The sequence below is a fragment of the Furipterus horrens genome, unplaced genomic scaffold (genome assembly GCF_987537825.1).
Source record: "Furipterus horrens unplaced genomic scaffold, mFurHor1.1.pri manual_scaffold_5, whole genome shotgun sequence".
NCBI lineage: Eukaryota > Metazoa > Chordata > Mammalia > Chiroptera > Furipteridae > Furipterus > Furipterus horrens.
In genome coordinates this window covers 191,318,503-191,343,801 of record NW_028327175.1, presented here as the reverse complement: position 1 = coordinate 191,343,801, position 25,299 = coordinate 191,318,503, and the positions used below count along the sequence as shown (strand labels likewise).

The following is a 25,299-nucleotide window of genomic DNA, read 5'->3' as shown; positions in this document are numbered from 1 at the left end:
GTGAGACCCATGGCTCTTGACTGTATTGAATGAGTCTGGTCACTAAACATTCCCGCTGGGAACACACTGAACCTCTGTCATCAATCTCAGCTCCAGAGATGGAGGTAGTTCCAAAGGCATGATGAGCATCTGGAAAACCAAGGATGCTCAGAGAAAGGTTGCCCATTAAACCCAGGGTAGTAACTGGACTTGGAGCCGTGTGGGGGCAGCGGTGGGGGGTGGGGCTGATACCTTAGAAGATTTTGTAGATGGTTTTCTGCATTGCCTAGCGATGCTGCTTCTCACACTGGGCCCTTGATATTATTTGTTTCTCTGAGTTCTTTGTGATGATTTAAATTTTTATATTTTCAATTTGGTAATAATTTTTTAAAATGTTAAGTCTATTCTGGATCATCTGGATGGCCACCTCAGGACTCAGAGTTTGAAGCCTCATTTACACTCCCTGTCAGGTTGGTGCCCAGAGATCACCAGAAATACTGAAACTACTGGACTTCCTCAGGGCGCCCCACAAGAGTGTTCTTGGGGGTTCCTGGATTATGTGTTAGCTTGGGAATGGAAGAGAACAGTGTACATGCCTAGACACTTCTGCACGTTTTCTTGTTTAGCACTGCACGGTTACATTGCCGAGAGTCGCGCAGGGCTTGGAGACGTTAGTAGCTTGCTTTGCCTAAGTGATCACAATGATTCAGTGACTGTGTACATTGAGAAGGAGAGGAGGGAATGCCTTTCTATTGAAAATCCTTAGCATTGAAGTCCTGATTTCAGGCCATTAGGCTTATAAAATACGTCTTGTTAGGAGTTTCTGAGTAGTATGTAGGGTTCACCAGACAACACCCCGTGCTCAGCCTCTGAGCTGTGAACTTGAGTTTGTGCTGGGCTGGAGCAGAGGTGGGCTTCAGGTTGCTGGTCTCCCACACACCACAGCCAGCTAGCTAACTCTTCAGTAATTCTGTTTTTGTCATCATTCCTCTGCTCCAAGCCCTCTGTCACTTCCTGTTACCACTGGATGGCCTCACCTGGCTGGCAAGGCTCTCCCAGGCCTGCTGGCCCACCCCGTAGAAGCTGCATCTCACTGCCTGCCTGCCTGAAGCATGGGCTGCGGCCACTCCTTCTTCTCAGCAGCCCCCAAAGCTCTTACCACTCTCAGCTCCACCTCACATGCTGCCTTTGCTCCATCCCTATGGATTCACGTCCTCCAAAGCCAAGCCCAGACGCCACTTTGCCTTCCTGATCACCCCAGTCACTGTCACTCTCCTTTCCTTCCCCATAGAATAGCAATCATGTAGACTTAATATGTTGGTACTTGAGTTATGGGGTGGTGAGTGGGTGGTTTTGTCCCCCCTTCTGGATTGTGAACTCTTAGATGGATGGCAGGGTTCAACTTACCTTCCTGATGTGGCTTTGTCTCCTCCTAAAATGCCCTCCATAGTCCCTACATCCATTCCTTCACTCATTGACTCATTCATTCATTCATTCATTCTCTCAGTCATTCATTTAACAAACATATTGAGCAGCTGCTATGTGTCAGCCACCAAACTCCACTCTGAATAAGTGGTGATCAAGGCAGACAAAAAGGCATGTTTCTCATGCAGCTTGTAGGCTGGGGGTCTGAGGGCAAGAGCAGGAAGGGGAGGCAGGCGCATTGGCTGCATGACTTACTGTATCTCTCTTGAACCAGTAAACGTATGCCCTAGGACTTTGGTTTTTAATCTCATCTGCTCATTTGAATCATTGGGGAGCCTCCAGATGTTTGGACCCAACAAGAGAGAATCTGACTTGTTTGGTCTTCAGCATGGAGGCTGAAACAAACCAAAACTCATGGTCCAAGGGGTAGCAGGACAGAAGGGGGCCCCGTCCTGCCCCTCTGTAGCCAGCCTCTGAGTCAGCTCAGCCCCTTTTAGCTGAGGAGAGAGGACCTGGCTCAGTGCTGGGGCCGCAGGTGAGAGATTTGTTTCGGCTTCCATGGGTCCTGCTGTGGGTTGAATTGCGTCCCTCAAAGATATGTTCAAGTCCCAACAACTGGAAAGTTTTCTTATTTGAAACTAGAATCCTTGTAGAAGTAATTCAGTTAAGGTGTTGAGAGGTGTACTGGATTAGGGTGGGCCCATAGCCAATAAGGAAAAGGCATCCCCCCCCCAAAAAAAAGGAAGAAGAAGAAATGTGAGAACAAGATATCAGTTTTCACCTATCACATTGGTCAAGATTAAAAAGGACCATGCCATCCATTGGTTAGGAAATAGAGAAAGGAAAGTGTAAGCTGGACCAATGTTTTGGAATGGGGTGAAGGTGGATTTAGTTAAGTTCTTAAAATGCTCATAATTTTTGATGCAGCCATTCCTTTTTTAAGGAAATATTCAGAAAGGTTCACTGCAAGGTATGTTCAAGAAGCTCTTCCCAATATAGTCTCTATCAATAAAAGTGGTTAATAAGGGTTTGGTATATGCATATGTACCATATAATAAGGGTATGGTATATTCACATGATGAAACATTATGCTATTATTACACATGATATAAATATATATATTTATTGACTTGGAGACAGGTTCATGATATAATAGTAAAAGCACCATCCCAGGCAGCACATAGAATTTGATTTCATTGTTTTTAAGTGTATTATTTACATATCTGTGTATGTGTGTGTGTGTGTGCGCATACACACACATATATATAGTGATCCCTCACTTATTGCGGGTATTACGTTCTAGACCCCCCTGTGATAGGTGAAAATCCACAAAGTAGGAACCTTACATTTATTTTAGTATTTACTGTACGGTACCATAAAATCCCGCGATATAGCAAAAAATCCGTGATAAATAATTAAATATAATATTTTTTAAAATCCCGCTATACAATGAGGTTGAGATAAGTGAACCACGATGTAGAGAGGGACTACCGTACACACTTATATATAAAAGTATAGAAAGTGTAAAAAAAAAAGGAGATGGCATCCTGATAAGAGGGCGGTTTGTATGCAGACACATAGGGAGAATGCCACGTGACGACAGAGGCAGAGGTTGGACCAAGGCCGCTGTGGGCCAGGGAATGCCAAACGTGGCCAGCCACCCCCAGAAGCTAGGAGAAGGAAAGGAAGGATTCTTCCCCAGGAACTTCAAAGTGACCATGGCCCTGTCAACACCTGAATTTGGACCTCTGGCCTCCGGGACTGGGAGAGAATGCATTCCTGGTGATTTAAGGCACGCGGTCCATGGTATTCTGTTATGGCCGCCCAGGACAGTCATACGGGCCCCGGAGTGCTGCCCACAGGGAGGGGGATGTGGGCCCCTTCCCTGACCTGGGCGGCAGGAGCCTAGAGCAGCAGCGTTCAGCCTCTTTCATCTCAGGGTGCACGTACACTCATTGCTACATGTCCGGGGCATGCCGCGTGAACGTCGCTGCTCTTGAGGCAATCCGTCAGCAGCTGTCTCAGCTGGGACATCCCTGAGGTTGCCACAGAGTGGCCGCCCGCACAGGAGAATGTCCGCGAGGGAAAAGGGACTCCAAAAACCAAATGGAAGTGACAGCTTGGCCGTCACCTCCTTAACCTGTCACTAGCCCCACAGCAACAGCTGCTGCTCAGAGATGGCTTTGCTCTCAAGCCGGGGGCACAAGCAGGGTCCTGCTCAGGAGAAAAGGCGGGGCTCGTGGGGCCCTGGCTCAGATCCTGTGTCACATTCGCCGTGTGGCCTTGAGTAAGGCGTGTTCTCTTTCAGAGACCTCCGTTTCCCCATCTATAAAATGGGACTGATCATATATGTCTTACAGGGTTGTCATGTGGATTCAGTATGGGGGTAGCTTACCTCGGTACAGCAGGTCACGTGACAGCACCGTCACTTCAATGGTATGGACAGAACAGCCGGAATGCTGGGGGACAGATGCCACCTGGCTTGATCTGGGAAGGTTGTCCCAAGGTGGGCATGAGCAAGTGGATGCCCCTAAGACCTGGGCTTTGCTTTGAGCTCTGCCTGTGGCTTTGCTTTGTAACCTTAGGAAAGTTACTCCACCCTTGTCCCCAACTTTAAGGCTGGTGAATAAGACTCTTGTTTTATAAGGTTAGAGAGGATTAAGCGACATGAACTAAGGTAGGCAAGTGCCGAGCTAGTACATCCCGCTCAGGGAACATTAGTTTGAGGCTCCTTTGGCAAGTCCGAGTCTGTAAGAGGACAGACAGGACCAGCACTCAGGACCCGAGCGGGGACTCAGCCTTGTCCCTGTGTCTTGGGGCTGCTGGGGACCCAGGCCACTGACCTGAGAACAGCGCCGTGGACAGCTGGCCTCACACTGGGCCTGGGACATGTAGTGTGAGCGCTACAGGCCACACGTGGGATGGGAAACCAGTGGGCTCAAGGGCCTGCCAAGAGACGCAACTTGGAATTTCTTTTTTCTTTTTCTTTTTTTTTTTTAAATTTGGCATTTCGGAGTCTGGCACACATTCCAAGAGCTGCCTTGCCCTGACTCCCAGAAACCCATGTTCCCAGTGCTCTACACCTGTGTCAGAACCTGTTCCTGCGAGACAGCTCCCCGTGTGAAGGGTCTCGGAGCTCGCTGTCACCAAGTGAGGGCAGCCGGGCACGCTCCTCCCCTGCGCCCCATGTAGCTGCCCTGCCCGCACCAGTCAGACTCCTGCCCAGAAGCCCTGGGCCCCCCACCCACTCAGCTCTTGGTGAAAGTCGGGCTTTGTTTCACCAGGGCGGATGTTTTCAAATTCAGAAGTCTTCCTCCTGACCGATTTTAAGACTAATCAGATTTTTATAACCCAGTGGAAAGTCAGACCTTTTCCAGCCAGGTTCATCTTTTGTGAGTCTGTTCCTTATGAAGCTCTTTGTTTTCTTCCTAAGCTGTGTACAAACGTTCTGCTCTTGTTCCGTAAGTATCTGTGGCCACCACCATAAATGGCCACAAACGAGGTGGCTTGAAACAACAAAAACTTATTCGCTCTCTTTTCTGGATGCCAGAAGTCCAAAATCAAGGTGTTAGCAGGAGTCTGCCCCTTCTGGTGACTCTAGGGGAGGGTCCTTCCTCACCTCTTCAACTTCAGTGGCACCTGGTGTCCCTTGGCTGTGGCAACATTAACTGCAATCCCTGTCTCTGTCACCACATGGTCTCTACCCTGTGCTTCTGTATCTCAAAGCTCCCTCTTCTTTCTCTTACAAGGATACCAGTCATTGGAATGAGAGCCCACCTAAATGCAGCATAATCTCATTTTGAGATCCTTGATTTAATGACACCAGCAAGGACCCAGTTGTAGATAAGCTGACATCACATGTGCCAGGGAGTAGGACTTCACCATACCTTTGAGGGGCCACTCTTCAACCCACCACAGGGCATACTAACATTTATTGAATAATGTGTTGTGTCTGGTATTTTCCACGTGTTCTTGCATTTGATCCTCACACCAACCTGCAAAATTGGTATGATTCTCTCCCACTTCTCTAGGTGGGAAAACTAAGGGTCAGAAACGTTATCAAACTTGCCGAAATTCACCCAGCTTCTTCCACCGCACTGGGGTCATCGTTTGTCATGAGAAGGAAAGAACTTAACAGCTGCCATAATAAAATAGCTGCAGAAAAAACATACAGGGTTTTCCGTCACCCATTCATGCATGGAGATTGCAGAATACCAGGACTCCAGAATACCAGGAATTTTTTTACTGATGTGCCTCTGAAAGGTGCCGAAAAGCTAACATAACTAGAGCAAGAGACTGAACAATGAGGCACGTTGAAGTGTACTCCGGGAGGGCCACGCCCATTTTATCTACTGGTTGAATCTATGCTGTAACACATAGTAGGTGCCCTTAAAGGCTGAAGAAATGAAGCTGTGAGAAGCACAATGGCAGAGCCGGCTTAAGGCAACTCCTACTCGAGGACGTGACCTCCAACTGGCAAAAGACAGGTCAAGAGGGTTCCATCACTTTGGGAACTCTTAGCACCGATTGTCCTAGCTTCTCTGTTCACATGTCACATGTCATGTGGGAGTGATTTTCTCAAATGAATACTGTCCTCAGGCTTTTAGTTTAATGCGTGACAGAATTCTTTGTTGGTAGGGGTCTGTATTAAAAGTCAGGGGCCAGGATTTGCGGAATAATCTTGATGGTCTCATTGATATTTTGGGGCAGAGATCAGTTGAGAGATCACAGTCATGCTAAAGAATTTTACACCATTCCAGACAGAAACTTGCCCATCATTTTTTTTGCCTGGGTTCCTTTCCTAACACTTGGTCCAGTGATTTCACGGGGATAGAATATATGTAGATGGAAGAAATGACTGAACCAACGCAGAAATTTCGCTTGGAAAAGAAAATGCATGTCCAAAGTTCTGAGAACTTCTGAGTTTCAACACCCAAGAGACTGTCCAGATCTGTGGGGTTTTGAACCAAGTTTCTTGGAATAAATTTGGGATAGAAAAGTACGTAGGAGGTCTGAGGTTTCAGGACAATAGCAGTAAGTGTTTCGATTCCCAAGCCATGAAATTTTTATTGCCTTTTTCGAAATGTCTTTCAGTTTGAGCAGAACATCTCCTTGGTTTGCAAAAGCTCTGTGCATTAAGGTTCTCCCTAGACACAAAACCGGTGGGATATCTGTCTTTGTCTGTTTACCCCTCCATCTATTCATCTGTTCGTCTGCCTGTCCATCCATCCATCCAACCATCCATTCATACATCCATTTATCTATAGAAAAACATTTATTATAAGGAATTGGCTCATGAGATTATGGAGGCCCATGGCCTAGTCATGACCTTTCCATGAATAGACATAACTTCAGGAATCCTCTCTGGTCAAGTAGACCTGTTGTGCAGGGCGGGAGGCAAGTCGATTCATTTCCAGAGGACTTGGATGAGTAGCCCCAGCAGTATTTGCCTGTGGATGCTCAGCTGCGCTCATGTCCCACCTGCGGTGATGAGAAGTCCCAGGCGTGTTTACGCACGGGGCTCACAAAACACATTTACATGGTGGATATTTTTTTATTAGCTAACTTTATTCCAAGGCATTTCGTCTTTTTAAAACCGAAAGTCATTTTAAACGCAGGAATGAAGTTGACACGTGTTGCAGTTTGGCCACCCATGCCTAACGAATGCTGGGGTAGCAAAATAGTGCAAGACGTACTGGTGAGCTTGTCAAATGTTTGGGGGACTTATCACACACCAGAAACTGTAATACAACAGTGGTCTCAGCTCCTGTTGTGAGCTAAATGTATTTCCTAAGGCTTTATATGTGTGTGTGTGTGTTTCTCTTTTTTTACTCTGTTACTGTTCTCATAGGGAATGATTTGGTCCCTGGCAACTTGTAATAATAAGCAGGGTTGGACTAGGCTAGCGGAGTTCTTCTGTATTTTATATATAGATCTAGGCAAACAAAATTCCTTTAGGTATGCCTTCTCTGCTAGGCTCTATTTTCATTTTTATTTATTTTTACTTTTTTTAAAGATTACTTATTTTTAGAGAGAAGGGAAGGCAGGGAGAAAGAGATCGATGTGTAAGAGAGGCATCGACTGGCTGCCTCTCGCACGTCCCCAGCTGGGGACCTGGCTCCCAACCCAGGCACGTGCCCTGACCAGGAATTTAACCTGTGACCTTCTGGTTTACGGGACGACACTCCAACCAACCAAAACACACCAGCCAGGGCGCACTTTATTCTTAATAAAAGGCAGTTTCCTTCATTTATTTGTATTCTTTATCTTTTACTGGTTTACTATCAATAGTATTTTGTGTTATTTATTGAACTGCAATTCTGTCTCTATGGTTTATTCAGAAAATGGCCCATCATAAAACTATTAATCCTTGTTGCTGAATTTAGAATTCATTGTATTTCTGCTTTACTTTGTGCCAAATTAAATTCAGTACAAGGGGAAGGCCAAAAAAATTTTTTTTAAAAAGCGCCTTCATTCCCAGGTTTTTCTAATTAAGCCTCACTTCTGAGTAAGCAGCTCCTGAACCAAGTGTGGGATTCAGGGCTGGGATTTCTCTGCAAGTGCTGGATGGGTTCCCAACAACCAGTACTGAATGCAAAGGACAGATATTCCCAGCTGTGGGCTGAAATAGGGGGATTCTTCACCCAGACCCAGCACTGCCTTCATTAGTCAAACCTGTGAACTCTTGCCCAGGGCTGGGTACCTAACAGGTGCTTAAGAGGTGCCTAAACAGGTTAGGAGGGGAGGCCTCACAGAACTCTAAGCCCTGCCACTTGCACTGGAGGACTCTGTGGTGGGGTTTGAGATAGACACTCTTTCAGCATTTCCATGACTTGGAAACATTAGGAATTAATCTGTTGTCCAGAGAAACATAATACAGTGCAAATAGCCCCCTCATTATGGAAAATCACCATGACTGCAAGGAGAAGCGCTGATTGAGGAATGATGTCAAGACGCATCCTCAACTTAGTAGCACTATAGTGGAGGGGAGAGAATAAAGGAAACAGCGCTACATTACATGCTAGTAGAATGGGAACATGCACCCTGGCTGGTGTGGCTCAGTGGATTGAGTCCTGGCCTGTGAACTGAAAGGTCACACGTTCAATCCCCAGTCAGGGCACATGCCTGGGTTGTGGGCCAGGTCCCCAGTTGGGGGTGTGTGAGAAACAACCAATTGATGTTTCTCTTGCGCATGTTTCTCCCCCTCTCTCCTTCCCTTCCCCTCATTCTAAAAATAAATAAATAAAATCTTTAAAAAGTCTTAAAAAAGAAAGCAGTATGCATCCTTATTTTAAGAATTCAAGGAATGCATGCAAATTAGAAATAGAGATTTGCCTGTTTGTCTTCCCCATTGCATTGCTTAGCATGGCCCTGGCAGACAGTAAACATTCAGCACATCTTTAAAGAGACCACTGATGTACAGTCGGCTCCTGGGAGATACTTGTTGACCAGGTGGTGTGGGTAGACAGGGCCAGGGCAGCTATGGGGGGAAATGATGACCGCACCCTCGGGTGTTCTTAAAGTCTGGTTTGAGGGTCCCGGGGATAATGGGTCAGAGACAGTGTGGTGTGCATGGGTGTTGCGTTAGAGAACTTGGTTATGCTGGCGAAAAAGGGGCTAAAGACAATTCTGGGATGTGTGAGGCTTGGGGGCTGCAGTGTTGGAGAAACCGAAGCAGAGAGAGGAGGCAGAGAAGGGAGATGAGAAGCCAAGGATGCCTTTGAGGCGGGGCCAGGGAGCGAAAGGGAGATTTGAAAAAGAAGCCAAAAGCAAACTCAAAACTGTTCCCCCAGACAGAAATGCACTGGAAGAGTCGGAAATCGTACATCAACTGGTTTTTTTGATACATTTTGGCTGAAACATTAAACAAAAAAAATGATCCAACTCAAACCCTGTGATACCTTTATATCGTTTATATAATAGGGCTTCGAGGGTTTAATTTAGAATATTTCTCTGATGAATAACCGGCTCACTGTTCCAGTTGACGAAGCGCAGCCTGCACTGAGCAACCAGATCTTCTTCACCGAGGTCACAGCCGTTTTCCGGAGGAGGGACCTCTGCTTGCCCCTTCTCACCTTGGCGAATGACGACCAACATTCTAGAAGGCTCTGCCTTTTCCAAGCCCTGGTGCCCTGCTCTCATTAAAGGATGACTCTCATTTCTTTCTTTACTCTCTAGGATACAGAACTACTGGAATTTAGATTGAGAAAGCCTTGGGCAGATATGGGAAATGTAGCTTTCTACAAACCAACCGTATGACCTTGTTGAAGTCTCTTCCTCTCTCTGGACATTGTTTGGCTTTCAGCAGACGGATGACATTTTTCATGCTTTTATAACTGCTCTGAGTCTGTGATAGATGTTTCAGCCCAGTGCTGTCCAATCAAAACAAAGCAAAACATAGATGCAATTTTAACCCTTTGAGTGCCATGCGTAATTCAAAATTTGGATCAACATGAGAAAGTTATATCAATATATAACCTGAGGTACAAAAAAAGAGAACGAAACATAAAATACAAATTATTCCATTGTTATTTACATTTATAACCATTGAAAAAAGAGTCGCTGGGAGCGACTCTGGCACTCAAAGGGTTAAAGTACATTTAAAATTTTTTTGCTTTAAGAAGACCAGTGAAATTTATTTTAGAATATATTTTATGTAACTCAGTACATCCAACATTCCATCACTTCAATATGTAATCAATATCTTTAAAAACTTATTTTACGTTCTTCGAAATGCCATCTTTCGGCTTAGAGCTGACCTCAATTCATGCTAACCACATTTCACGTGCTCAGTAGCCACATGTGGCTGGTGGCCGAAGAATTAGTACCATTGTCAACCATCAGTCACTAAGTGAGCCACTGTCAGGAGCCCAGTTAATTTGAGGAGGGTCTTTAAAGGGCCCGCCTGCCGACAGCCTTGTGAATTTCTTGCAGTTTTGCATTAATTTGTCAAAAGCCTAGCATGAATTCGCCATCATCCATGAGGTCTCTTTTAAAACCTGGAAAATTAAAAGTCATTTTTGAGGCAGAAGCAGGAAAAAGATCCTGAGAATCCCTAGACAGGCCCATAATCATCTCCATTCCAAAATCCTAAAGCCAAAAGTTTTTTGTAAGGTTGGTACAAATTAATTTGGAGCCATCTGAAATGAGGTGATTTATAATCTCTTGGCCCCACCTGGCATGGGTATGTGTGTAGTTTGCTGTAGAAATACTAATGTGTTTTATTCATGAGTGTTTCCCTAGACCTTGCTGGGGCGGGCGCCGGTGGGGGGGTGAGCGCTGTGTGAATCATGTTCTTTTTCAAGAATCTGAACTATACTGAACTTCAAAACACCTCTGGCTTTGCAGGTTTCAGATAAGAGAACATGGGCCTGTTGTAGTGTTTTTCAGTCTTTTTATTTGGGACCGTGGTAAGAAGTGTGTTTTACAAACATATCCCAGGACACGCACACATACATACACACATACACATACACCACTTAAAGGTTTTATGAAAGATCACATTCCTTTAGTAGGTGCAAGGCATTCTGATATTTTCTACTTCATTTTCTTTTTGCTCTGTTTTACACTAAACTGTTTTAGACTGCTGGTGCTAACTCACTAAAGGGTCATGGTCACAGTTTGAAAAGCTCTGCGGTGGGCTCCGAGTTAGGGACCATGGAGAGCAGCCCCAGAATGTGGGCATCAGTCAGAAAAGAGAGAAGAGACTGGGCTCCTGGCAGGGAGGCAAGTACCTTCTCCTCCCAGCCCCCCAATCCATTCCTAGGCTTGCTATTCTCCATTGTGGTTGAAACGGGACCATCACGGCCATGGCCTCAGTGTTCGCCATTGTCAGCAGCTTTTCTGGTGCTTTGGTCACCATGTAAGACACCCAAGAAAATGGCCTGGCCTTGTAGGCTTTGTGCTTGGACTTTTCAAAGGGCACAGGCAATGAAGATTACTATTCGGCCATTTTTTGGCTTTCAGAAATGGAAGTATCCTTTGTAAAGGGGTGGTGTACATGGAGCCATCACGTGTTCAGCCTTCACTTCCATCTTAATAAAGACTTTTTGTTATCAGTGACCAAAGCCCAGCTTATATGGAAAAGGGAATTTCTTGGTTTATGCAGTTGACAAATGCAGAGGGAGCTGGGCCTAGGGACTCGGACGATGGGGGTGGGGCTCTGTCTCTTTCTCCAGCGGTCAGCTTTGCTCCTCTCTCACCACTGGCTTCGTTTGCAGGCTGGAAAGGGAGGTGTACTGCAGTCCAGTATACATCCTCATGGCTCGTAATCCAACGGGAAGAGAGACCTCTTTCTCCCAGAGCCACAGAGCAAATCCTAGGGGAAACTGTGGCCTGATATCTAATTTCCTTGTTGATTCCAACTCCTGGGAGGCCACTGAAGGGACTGATTTCAGGTTGATGCCATTCACATCAAGGGATTCTATACGGCTCTTGGCCTGGTTATCAGTTCTTGTCCAGTAGAGACGTTCTGATCAGCAGACCAGGGTTAGTCCAGCTCAAAAGCCATTCAGACCTGTCGGCTTTCTTAAAACTGCTCCTCTGTGTGGGGACTTCTGCTTCTCCACTCCTCTGAATAGTTAGGACCAGTTTCGGCAGACCCCTTGTTCGTGATCTCCCACAGCTTCACAGTCGTACCTACCCATTTGTCCTCTGGGTCTGGCATCCTTCCCACAGCTGTTTTGCTCCCTGAGCCAAGAGTTGCAGCTTCCACCCTTGTTTGCCCCACACGCTGCCCTGGAGCACTTGACGGTCTGGAAATCCATCGGCATTGCCTGGAATAAGTGACAGTCTTTGCTCAGAGCCTTTCGGTGCCCCAGCGGTCATGCCCTGCTCTGCGCCTCCCCTCTGCGCCTTTGGAATTCCCCCTTCAGTCTCCACCCCTGTCTCATCGCTGAGGCCGGCAGAAGTCTGTCTGTCTTCACTGCCCTGGGCCTGGGCCTTGGTGACATTTATCCCAGGCTTCCCAGGGTGCTTTTGGAATGTTTTTGAATTCAGTCTCTGGACGGTCTGTTTTAATAAGTAATTCACTAATGTAAAGTAGGCTCAGATTAATGGGATAAACTGTAGACTTGGGCCGGAAGGGTGTGTTGATTCTGAGCGCTGGTGTTTGCAGGGTGACCCTCCTTCGGCCTCAGCTCTCCGCTCTGTGAAATGGGGCAATAATGCCTACCGCATGAGGTGAACGGAATTGTAGGTGCCGAGTCCGGGGTCAAAACGTGTGCTGTGGTCATTCACTCTTCGTTCGTAGGCAGAAGAGACTTGGCTCAATCTGGCTTAGTTAAAAAATGGGATGTCGCGGCCACACATAACTGAATGGCCTGGGGGAAGGCTAGTTTGAGCTGGGGCTGAATCCAGGGGCTGAGATGTCACCAGGGATCCCCAGGCTCTGTTTTGCTTCTCCTTCCCAGGCATGGCCTCCGCGAGCTGACGCCAGCAGCTCAGAGACCCCGGGAAAGGAGACTTCCTAGTCGTTCCAGGAGGAGTCCCCAGGCTAATGCTCATTGGCTTGGCTGTGGTCACAAGGCCATCCCTCAGGCAATCACTGTGGGCGGGGGGGGGGGGGGGGGGGGGGGGATGAACCATTCTGATTGGCTAGATGCAAGGTCCTATGGTTGGCCATCCAGTGGTTTCTAGTCCCACCCAAAGCATGAAGTTCCTGTTGGGTACAGGGGATTCCCAAAGAAAAATGGGGTACAAATAAAAAAGGGCAAGTGGATTCTGGGGAAGGGGGAAAAGTAACAGTTAACCACAGCATACACTCATGGGTTGTCCCTTCCGAGGCAGTGTTTTTTTTGTTTTTTTTTTTAAATTATTTGTTTGTCTATTTATTTATTTTTAGAGAGAGTGGAAAGGAGAGAGGGAGAGAAACATCACCGTGTGGTTGCCTCTCACTCGTGCCCCCAACTGGGGACCTGACATGCAATCTTGGCATGTGCCCTGACTGGGAATCGAACCAGCGACACTTGGCTCGCAGGCCGACGCTCAATCCACTGAGCCACAGCAGCCAGGGCCTGAGGCAGCATTTTTAATAGCGTTGTACTCTTTGCCCAAAGGAACACTGCCTGGGTCTGCTGTTAAAGCAGGTAGACTGTGGGGCTGTGGGCACAAGGGTTCGGACGGGCAGGAGCTAGAAAAGAAGCAAAAGGACCTGGTAGCCACACCAATCCTGGGAAGTAGGTACTGTTGTTAACCCCATTTTACAAATGAGGAAATGAAGGCGAAGAGAAGTTAATTAATCTCCCCCAAAGCCACACAGTCAGTATGTGGTGAAGGCAAGAGTGAACCAGGATTTGGAGCTAAGATTTAGGCAGTTTGAATCTGGAACTTGGTATAGGTGGGAAGGGCACAAAAGGCACTGCTCCATCTGGACTAGAAACCCAGGGGACCCAGGACACGAGATGTGTGGCCCCCACCCCCTAGGACACTCCCGCAGTTCAAGGGAGCATGACAGTGGGGACAAGACACTCAGGTTCCAGTGGGACCCAGGCCAGACAGACAGACAGACAGGCTTGGGGGGCTGGGAGACCCTAGTTCTCCAGCCCAGCATCTTTGGAGCCCTGAGGAAGGGCTCTGAATGAGGCTAAGGGTGAGCTTCCTGCCTGCTGACTCCAGAGTCAAGGCGGTGGTGGGTTTGGATGGCTGGGACTGATTTTGACCTCCTTGGTGGGTGGGTGGGTGGGGGGGGCAGATGCCTCGACAGCCTGGACAGGATGGAAAGGCCCCCATCAGCGTGTCAGGCCAATAATACATCATTCCTTTTGCCAGATGTTGGAAAGTCATCTTTGTTCCTTCTGTACATCTTCAGTTTGTGTCCTTTTTCTCTAATACTAATAGCAGGCACTTTGCGACAAGCCTCCATTTGCAGCCAGAACCGAAAGTGTAGCAGCTGCGGCAGCAGGGGCTCTTGTAAGTGTGGTAACTCAGGGCTCTTCTGTGTGGAGGACTATGGAGGGAGTAAAGAGGGAATGAGACGTTTCCTGTAACTCCCCCACCGAGCGATAACCACTGTTATTTTCCAGCCTTCCTTTTTGTTTTTTCTATCACACAGTATTTCCCAAACTTCCCATGTGAACTTGAGTGATCCCCCCCGCCCCCCCGCCCCAGCAGCCACCGTTTGTGCCTGTTGTGTGACTGCCATACAGGGAGCCACCCAGCTGAACCTTTGTGTCTCCCACCCGCAGAACTGGCCTCTCCACCTGAGTCTCAATGAAACCTCTCTTCCGGCAGATTGCCTGTAAGGAGTGCCCCAAGTTGTCCCGACAACGCAGGCCTCCTGGGGCCAAGGCCTCTGTGTCTGGCCTGGACCCTGGTGACTGTTAGAATGTGGGGTGTCTCACCCCTGCCCTCATGGGCTCCCTACATGGCACCCCATGGGGGTCAAGCTTCTCTGCCTCTGGGTCCCTGGTCCTGAGAGAAGCAACTGCCTCCATGCCCTGCCCACCAGCATCCTTGAGAAAGTGCCCCCAGAGCATCATCCAGGGCTGAGATGCCTCCTGTGCTCCTAGCGCCCCCGTCAGCTGCCAAGAGCTGCCTCTGGGTGGTCATTCTAGAGACGTTAATTGGCCCACATAGGGACTGGGATTGTGACCAGGGACTGGTGAGCCCCTTGGCCAGGCCTGCTGGACAAAGTAGCCCAGTCACTTTTTAGTAGGGGGAGTTTTCATCGGGGGTGGTGGTGGTGGTGGTGGTGCTGGTGGGGGTGGGTGGGGGGAGGGTGTGTGTGTGTGTGTGTTTGTGTTTGTGTTTGTGTGTGTTAGCCTTATGTACAGCAGAGAGAGAGTTTCCATAGTGAGGGGAACCAGACTGAAAGATGTGGTCCCTACCTGCACAGAGCTTTCAATTTCATTGGAGACAAAGGATTTACATTCATGGGACAAAAAGAAAACAGTTAAGATGGGAGAATCGCCAAATGATAGCCCGTGTGCTGCTGGGCTGGCAGGACAGGTGGTTCATCTGGGCAGACTGAGGCAGAGTGGAGGTGGCCCTTGGCCGGCCTCCGGCCCTTCTGCCTCGAAGTGCTTGGTTTGATGTCTTCGGCCGTTACTATGTGAATTTCTGAAGGGCTCTCTCTGTGCAGCTCTGGTTCCAGCTGGCTCTGCAGCTGGGTTGGAATTCTGCTCTTGGGGAGGTTTGTTCCATCGGAGAGGTCAGCAGTGAGCAGCTTGGGTTGTTTTTCCAGTAGGGCGAGCAGCAGCAAAGCGTCTGTCCCATCTCTCAGCTGGCACAGCGAACCTGGGAATGCAGAGCGTGGCCTCTTGTTGGGGAAAGTGTTAAGTGATGAGACTCCAAGACAGGTGAGAAAGAACAGATCTTGCAAAAATGAAGACAAGCCGACCTGAAGGTCAGGCTCAGCAGGGAGTGGTGCACGCTCAGTGCTAGTAAGTGAAGCCAGAACCCTCCCCCACTCTGGCCATTTCTTGGAGGTGGAGATAAAGAAGAACTCTTGGAGTATTTATGCTGGAGAAAGTTATTTACATTTCTGGCTCAGTCTCCTGGTGTCCAAGCAGGTGGGCTCAAGGACAGCCATAGGGGTAGTCTGCGCATCTTCTGGGTGCTGACTCGGTGATGAGTGCGTCCCCTTGTTCAGGCAGGACAGAACTGAGCTCAGTGATGTGTAGACATTTTGGTTCTTGCCACCCACACCCTTACAGTCCAGAAGGGAGAGGACTTTAAGGAGGAAAAAAACATATTTTCAAGTGCATCTGATGTTACATACCAGACATGAACCTAGAAAGTTGTACATGGAAAATCAGAATTGAGTCATACGGAAGCACTGTAGAAATCTGTTTGTTAAGGAATCTTACAAATAATTTTATAAAGGCTTTTCATGAAGCAGCAGTCACACCTTTATCTCTCTCAGTGGTTCATAACCTTGACTGCACATTAGGATCACCTGGAAGCTTTGAGAATTCCTGAGGCCCGGACCACACTCAGAGCAATTACACAGGAAGGCCGTGGCAGGGGGAAACAAAGGCATTAGGAATTTTTAAAAACTCCCTGCTCATTCTGATGTGTAGCCACCACTGAGAATCGCTGCTTTCCCTACATGTCTGAAGGCACGCCATTTGAAGTCAGCGGTAGGTAACTTGAAGAGCATGACCTACTGTGTCAGGACTTGGGAACCTGCTCTGCAGTAGCACCCGACAGATGGAATGTATGGAGGCTTCTTCAGCCACACGGTGGAATACTATACAGCAGTTAAAAATGAAACCACTAGGCCCTGGCTGCTGTGGCTCAGTGGATTGAGTGTCGGCCTGAGAACCAAGGGTGTCATTGGTTCGATTCCCAGCCAGGGCACACGACTAGGTTGCACGTCAGGTCCCAAGTTGGGGGCACGTGAGAAGCAACCACACAGTGATGTTTCTCTCCCTCTCTTTCTCCTTTCCCCTCTCTCTATAAATAAATAAATAAATAAATAGTTTAAAAAAAACACGAAACTACCTACACATGCAGCTACATGAGTAAATCTCAAAGGCCTCATGTTAAGTATAAGGAGTCTGACTCTAAAGGGTATGCAGGTTGCCAGGGCCTGGGACTATGGAAGGGGTCACCTGCAAAAGGGCACAAGGGAGCTTTTTGGAGGTGACAGAAATGTTCAGTGTCTTGACTGTGGTGACAGTTATCACAACTGAGTGTTTTTCAAAACACTAGAACTGAATAGTAAAAATAAGATGTTACTGTCTAGAAATTTTACCTCTATTACTTTTCTTTTTCTTTTTTTTTTTTTTTTGGTTTAAAAAAAAACAACAACATTGCCTAGTTACTGATGAATGGACCAATAGAAAGTGGTCTGTCCGTACAATGGGACATTATTCAGCCACAGGAAGGAACGCGATACTGAGAGTTGCCGCCACCTGGATGAACCTTGAAAACATTATGCTCGGTGGGAGAAGCCAGACGCAAAAGGCCACAGACTGTATGACCCCATTTATATGAAACTTCCAGAACTGGCAGATCCATAGAGACAGAAAGCAGATCTGTGGTTGTCACAAATCTGGGGGAGGAGGGAACGGGGAACAACTACTCAATGAGTTTCTGTTTCAGGTGATAACGAAGCTCTGGAACTAGATAGCGACCATGATAGTTGCGTAACAAAGCAAATGCACTTAATGCCACTGAACTGGAGACTTTAAAGTGGTTAGAATGGTAAAGTTAATGCTACATGTGTGATAAGATGGTAAAGAAAAAAAAAAAAAAAAACGACCCCGCTCCTTTGTAATATGCCAAGCACATAGCAGGTATTTGGTAAAGGCTGGCTCAGATTTAGGATTCTCTTTAATCAGGAGGAATCTATGTGACAAATTTCGCCCTTATTCTGATGCTTGTCACAGAAACTTTTACCAGAGTCCTGCCTTTGGTTGGTCTCCAGTGGCCAGGTACATGCGGATAATCCACCCGGTGGGTTGATCTGGGGAACTGTTGGGATGTGGAGGGGGTTGTGTGTTTTTATACTTAAAGACTAGGTTGGCTTGGTTTCATGTTTGGTAGGAAAGCTGGGCTCAGTCTTGGGTCTTCGGCAAAGGCAGCTGAATAAATTAAAATGTGTTCATGAAACAGCAGGGGAACTGTGAAGGGCAGCTCTTTTGGCATGTTGGGAACCTAGTGACCATAAAGCAAGTCAGCCTCAAGATGAGAAAAGCTAGGGGAGGAGGTCATCTGGAGGCAGAGCCGGGCCAAGGCCAAGGGCAGTGAATTGAGCAGTTGAACCGCCCAGCCCTGCGTGGGCCTTGGAAGCCCAGAACAACAATCTTATTGATGATCTGTCAGACCCTGAGCAGACAACTCTGAACTTTAACAGAGCCAGGATGCAAAGCCTGCACAAGGGCCTACAGTTTTCAGAGTGAACAACACACTTATTTTTTCCCTCCCTCCGCTGGAAGATGAAGAAGAGACCAAAATGAGAAGGGGGGTGGGGCTGGGGGTGGGGAAGGGGATGAGCACTGTTCCAGAACCTCAATGAAATAGCCACATTCCAGGGAGGGGTGGCCCGCCCCACTGAGCTCTGAGGGTTGAAAAATGTCACCGGGGTTGGTTCGGATTGGGGCTTTGCTTTTGTTGATTGTTACTCCCAAGAGCCTGGAGCTGGACCCAAGCGGGTGTGATCACAGCAGAATCACTGGCCCCTATTGTGCTCAGCTCCTCGTCAGATGCCCAAACCTACCAGGGCCGACCCCGGACCTCAGAGAGCGCCTGCCTCGCCTGAGATCCAGACTTGGCTCATGCCGAGATGACAGGGGACACCTGGCTTGGACAATGAGGAATCCAGGGAGGCCAAAGATGGCAAGAGAGCTGAATGCAGTTGGGCATGGGCCACTTTGTGGAGCAGGGACCTGGGTGCACCTTGAAGGGTCGTGCAGATCCAGAGAGGAGGGGAAATGACATCCAGGGTTTGGTGTCTCTGATTCCTAGTACTGTGTTTCTTCAACCCCGTTGATTACCATTCCCCTAGCACTGCCAGTTTATAGGAAAAGGGGGCTATCAGCTTTTCCCAAGCTCCCCACACCCATTTGCCTGGTACCTCACTTCCCTGATGGCAGGGGACCATGGCTGCGTGGTTCATGGCCGTGTCCCCAGGCCTGTGTGTGGCGTTCTACATCTGTCAGTGACCCAGGGGCATCTCTTACAGTGCCTTCATCTAATGGACTTCTCACCAGGTCTCATTGGCTCTCCCCATCATATCTTGAGGCCAGCCCCCCACCCAACCCCCATTTCCCCAGCCTTGTAGGCTATGGTGGAAGAGGAACCAGATGCCGTGACCCAGATAAACCTCCCAACAGATGGCAGGCAGCAAGTACCTTGGACTTGGACATTCTTGGATTTCAGCCCCAGTGCCACTACTAGCTGTGGCTGCGACCAAGTTAGGTTGCCATTGAGCCTCGGGAGCCCATTGCCACGCTGTGCCCTTGCAGGGTGGTTGGTAGGATTGGAGGTGGCGGAGGTACAGCATCCTACATGGCCCCCGGCTGCTGTCATTAGGTCACACCCTCACCATTTTCAGCTGCACTAATGCAGTCACCTCACTGGCTTCCCTGCCTCGTCCCCTGGTTCCTTGGTCCCCTCACAGCGTCCTCCTCATTTGCAGAATGACTGCCTCTAGCCTGCATGAAGAACAGCGTTCTGTGACCTTCCCCACTGTGTTGCCTAGGGGCCCTGCAGGAAGATATTCTTGAGCAAAATAAACAAAGCCCCTAGGAACTGCCCATGTGATCTGACCTTTAAGCTGTGGCCTCAGAGACTACCTTCCCCCCTTTGGGGGCCCACCCCACCCTGCCCCAAGCTCCCTGTGACCTCGAGGCACAGAGCTTGTGGTTTCTCAAACACTTGGGGTGCTTTCAGCTTGTGAGTCTTCTGAGCATCTCATTCCCTTTTCCTGAAGTGCCTCTCGTTCTTTCTGGTGAGTTCCTATTCACTTCTTCATGGCCAGCTTATAAATTCCTCTCCCCGATAACCCCAAAGTTTGTTTCTCTGTCCTTGGCACATTCCTGATCCTTGAAGACATTCCTGAATTACTTATGTTCTTCCCCTGCATAGTCACTCTCCGTAAACACGGGACCCCAGGGCCAGGCACAGAACTCTTCACCCCTCAGCTTAGGACACATTTGCTGATGTGAAGATAAACAAAGGCTGTTTTCCAGGAATCGGGCAGCTTTTGGGAATAGCTGAGGATGTGGAAGTGAAGAGACGCCTTTCAGTTTTGGTGCCCCCAGCCCCCTTTTTCAGAAGCAACAGCAGTAGAACAGCTTGAAGAAGTTCAGACGGTCAGGAAAAATGCAGCTGAGACCCTGCTTGCCTTGCCAGGCCCTTTCACTTTTCCTTCTTCACTATAGTTGAGTTCAAGGCTCAGGGTCATTTTCCTCAAATTTTGCCTTTGTTTTTGCTGGGTTGACTTCTTTAAGTGCAACAGGAAACTCATGAATAGCTGTGTAAAACCAAGCCAAAAACTAACCTAAGGCCTTACTGTACCACCTCTTCCCAGAAGCCTTCCAGGCCCAGGGTTGTGTTCTTGTCTGATCTCCTATCACACTTGACTCTTGAATTTTTGGTGGTATGCCTTGGTCTATAAAGTGCTTTACTTCTGCAAGTCTTGTCCTGCTAATGAGCTTGCAAAAGGCAGGAACTACACTGTCCTGACTGCTCTTTAATTTTCTAGTAAGTTTAAGCTGCCCAGCCAAATGCTGGACACACCCTGGGGTCTCACCTGACTTACTTATTAGTGGGTTCTGGGAGCTCAGCTGGTACCCTTGCAAAACCCATTCCATTAAGACTAATCAGTTTTAAATAAACTGGGCAAAAGCCATTGGCTTCCTGGAAATCTCCTGCAGCATTCTTGCTAATACTCAAGAATGGGGCAAGAGATGATGCTCTTCCCCTGGGCAGAACTACCCAAACATGGCTTCTTTCTTGCCTCACCTAGGCTATCACTTTACATCTACTTATCTCTTTCGAGAAAGACAAGGGCCACCTTCCATCCACTTCTAGGCACCTGGGCCAGCTTTTATGACAGGCAGCATTTGGGCCACTGGCTGCATTTTACCAATGGTTAGAAAGCACTAATTAGGCCCCCAAGGAGCTGGTTGCCATTAATGACCATGTTCTGGAGAGCCAGCCAGGCAGAGGCAGCCAAGATAATGAGCCCATCAGCAAATACAGCGTCCTGTTCTTAGTAGAGATTTAGGTCACTCCTAATAATAACAACATTACTGGTGACTGCCCTGCTCCTAGACTGTTGCCCTCTGCACTAGCATTTCTGCAAGGTGGTTCCAGCTGGAAATTGACGAGTGCTTCTATGGCAGTGTGGTCTTTGAGACATGTATTTGGTAGCTGGATCCATGGGACCACGCCCTTCTTGGGAGTGATGCTGGACTTGGTGGCTGTTGAGGTGGCTCACTCACTGAAGAAAGTCAGGGGGAGGTTTTACTTGCTTAAGCGTGGTTTCTGATGGGTCATCCAGATTTCTGCAAAAACAGAATGATCACTATTTCATCTCCTTGGAGTGGATTCTATGCTTCCCCATTCATGGGGAAAGAATGAACAATTGGTCGACCGTAACACTTCTTTTGATGGTTGTGGGTTTGATCTGTGTTCAAATTCCGCAGACACTGGGCTATTTTGATTGACATTGATCAAGGAAGAAAAATCTGTTTCCGGACTCTCATGGGGTATGGGGCTGGCTTGGGCCATCTTGGTCACTGTCACTCCAGCAAATGGTAGACCTGCGTCTCTGGCCGAGGTTGTTCACCTCAAATCCAACAGCCTGTTTTCCTCTCCCCAAGACCCTGGCACTGGGCACCCCATTTTGGTTGGGCCTCCCATGTGCTGCCCGGCCTCACCCCAAACCCCTCCCCTCATGACCCGAAGGTTCATGGTGAGATGTCACAGGGTCCGGAGAGGTATCTGAGCTAGGCCTTTAAAGAGAAAGCAGCCTCTGTAAAGGTTTCTTGTGTTCTCTGTCTCTAGCCCTGGAGCAGCTGCTGACAGAACTGGAAGACTTCCTCAAGATTCTGGATCAGGAGAACCTGAGCAGTACCGCCGTGGTGAAGAAGAGCGGTCTGGCCGAGCTCCTCCAGCTTTACATCAAAAGCAGCAGTGAGTGTAGCCAGGGGCCCTTGGAGAGGTATCTGCGGGCACGGACAGATGGTCGCATTGATGAGGCCTCCCACAGCGAAGTTTCACAGACTGGTAGCAGTGGCTTAAATAGACATTGATTTTCTAAAAGTCCTGCAGACCAAAAATCTGAGATCAGCGTGTCTAGGGTTTGGTTCTTTTGGAGGACTCTCTCCTTGGTTTGTAGGTGGCTGTCTACTCCTGGGCCTTGATACCATCTTCTCTGTGCTTGTCTGTGTTCAAATCTCCTCTTCTTGTAAGGACATGGGTCATATTGGCTTAGAGTCCACTCCTGTGGCCTCATTTATTGTTACTCACCTCTTTAAAGACCCCGTTCTCTAAATACAGTCATACTCTTAAGCTACTGAGGGCTAGGATTTAACTTGTGAATTTTGAGGGAACACAGTTCAGCCCATAACAATGGTGTGAGGAGGGATGGGACTTGAATGGGAGCCCAGGAATCTCTAAACTATTCAACACATCAGCCCATGAGCGAGGTTTTCAGCAAAGGGTTTCCCAAGCACTTTTCCTTACCAGCTGAACGGAGAGAAGGGATAATATACTCTTACAATAAACAGCTGAGGCCTAATCGAGCACTTCCCACTTGCACAAGTATGAACTTGTTTCAGCTTCAAGACAGCCCAGCGAGGTCAGTGCTGTTATGACAGGGGAGGAAACTGAGGTCCAGAGAGTTTAAATAACTTGCCCAGTGCCATACAGCTCAAGAGAAAAATGGGAAAATATAGTTTTAAAAATTTGTAAATTACAGAATGCTGTGGTGGGTTTTATATACAATCAAGTACACAGATCTTAAGTAATCAATTCAGTTGAGTTTTGTTAATGTCATATTACCTGTGTACCTATCACTGAAAACAAGACATAGAATATTTCTATCATCCCAGGAAGTTCTTTCTTGTCCTTCCCAGTGAGTTCCTTCCTACCCCACACCATGACAACCATAGTTCTGATCTCTCCCTCCGTAGATTAGTGTGGCCCATCCTTGAGATTCCTGTGAATGGAATCATACAGTGTGTACATTATATGTCTGGCCCCTTTCGCTCAGGGGGCTCATCCAGGCTGTGGGGTGTGTCAGGGGTCTCCCTTTTATTGCTGAGCAGTGTTTCCTTCTGAGAACATGCTGCAATCTGCTTATCCAGTCCCTTGTGGATGGACCCTCAGATTTTTATGCATTGGGACTATTATGAATTAGGCTCCTCTGAACACTCTTGGGATGTCTTCTTGTGGACATACAGTTTCATATCTAGCACATTGAGATTTTTTTAAAGAAAAGCCCTCTTGTGAAGTCACAACAGTTTAGTTGGCTTTATTTTTATGTCGGATGTTTGAGAATTGGAAATGATGTTTGGGAACAGTAAGGGACCATAAGAGGGCATGTGATCCATCTGCCTCTCGGCAGGGGCACCCTTAACTGCTGCCAGGGAAGGGAAGCGCACCTGCTCTGGCCATGACATCCAGGCATTTCTCTCTTCCGTCCAACCTGAATCTTTCAGGCCACATTTCAAGGTCCCTCTTCCTTTTCTTTGTTGCCAGTGGAACGCTTCCATTCTCTGAGTAACAGAGAAGTCGTAAAGCTGAACATGTTGCTATTTGCCCGACAGCTTCTCTTCTGGTGAAGTCATCCTGGCTCCCTGAGCCTTTCATCAGAGGTGTTTTCCTTGAGCCCCTCGGTCTTTCAGCTCCAGGCCACCTCCTGGTTCCCAGGCTCCTCCTGGCTTTGTAGTGAGCGTCTGCTGGCCTGCCCGTGAGTGCTGGTCCGCAGCACATCAAAGGTGGGAATGGCAGATGGGAAAGCCACATTACAGGGCAGGTAAGGGGGAGGGGGATGACTCATCCACAAAACGATTCATCAGTGGGTCCTTTAAAGGGCATGCTCCCTGGCCCGTTGCCTTGTGCTCTGACCTGAGTATATTCAGTGATAAGGAACCTCTGCTGGGACCTGGGAAACACCTCTGTAATGGGGTGTGAACCATGGTTCCTGGTTCTAACCACTCTATCAGAGCCGCCTGTGTGGGGTCCCCTTTCTGATTGAATGTGCTGTGTCCTTTGCTGTAGGATGACCTTTGTTTCATACTTGGTCTTTGTGTGTTCTGCTCTGACAACATCAGGGCTTCCTACCCTTGGCTTCTGCAGCTCTCAGGGTTGCAGGCGGCTGCAGGAGGCTCTGAGAACCGGTCAGCGGGCTTCCCACTGTGTGTCACCCCAGAGCACCACCTAGACTGCTAATACATATACAGCCATACCGAGGCCTGTGGCTGTCACCTCTTAAGGTTGACGATCAAGTTATTAATAGCCACCGTTTGAGAACTTCTGGTCCCCTCGGTGCACCCTTTTCATGTCAACGTGGTTGACAGCAGCTAACATTTCTGGTGCATTTACTGTGGTCCCAGCGCTGTGCTTCATGTACGAAATGAGGTGGGTTACCCCATCTAGTTCTCATCCCAAGTCAGTGAGGGAGGCGTTGTCCCCAACAAGGGAACCGAGGCTTGGAAAGTCACCTGCTTGGGGCGCATGACTGTGGGTGCCACAGCCAGGGCTTGGGCAGGTGTACCTACCCCCGGTGTTCTCCTCGAACGCCAACATTTCAGAGTCATCTCTGCCACACGGGACAGGATCCAAAGCCCCCAGAATGAAAGCATCCGCCTTCCTCTCAGCCTCACCATGTATCTTCCAGAAAATTAGCTCAGCCACACAGGACGTGTAGAGACCGCTAGTCATTTTGAGATGTCCTGTGGTCTACACTGGCGGAGCTGTTGCCTCTCTCCCACTCTTGGGGCAGAGCGTGAGTGTGTGTGTGTGGAGGGGCGGGGGCGGTTTACACTTTTCAAATGGAATTTTCTACTTGGGTTTTTTCTTTTTTCTGTTTTTCTTTTTTACAATTTTCCTTATTTATTTTTAGAGAGCAGGGAAGGGAGGGAGAAAGAGAGGAAGAGAAGCATTAATGTGTGGTTGCCTCTCATGCGCCCCCAACTGCGGACCTGGCCTGTAACCCAGACATGTGCCCTGACTGGGAATCGAACTGGCGACCCTTTGGTTCTCAGGCCAGCGCTCAATCTACTGAGCCACAGCAGCCAGAGATGTTTTTTTTTTTTTTTTTTTTTTTTTTTTAATCTTCTGTTTTCTTACTGTAACACAAATTTTGTATGAACTTTGCTTTTTGTCAAGTTGGTGAGGCCTATTGATTGGGGACCTGCTGTTTGTTCCTACCTTCACCAGTGAAGGTTTAGTCCCCCCGCACCGCAGCCCCGACCCCCAGTATCCTGTTCAGGG

At 48.2% G+C, this 25,299-nt stretch overlaps 1 protein-coding gene across 4 annotated transcripts in view; it reads left to right on the top strand.

Annotated features, from left to right (window-relative positions):
• Positions 1-25,299, top strand: part of AFAP1L2 (actin filament associated protein 1 like 2) — a 92,137-nt gene that overhangs the window by 35,364 nt on the left and 31,474 nt on the right. For all 4 annotated transcript variants that reach the window (XM_090278643.1, XM_090278645.1, XM_090278642.1 and 1 more), the window contains one exon: positions 21,865-21,993. In XM_090278643.1, coding sequence (XP_090134769.1) covers positions 21,865-21,993 — 129 coding nt within the window. The remainder of the gene's footprint in view (positions 1-21,864; positions 21,994-25,299) is intronic.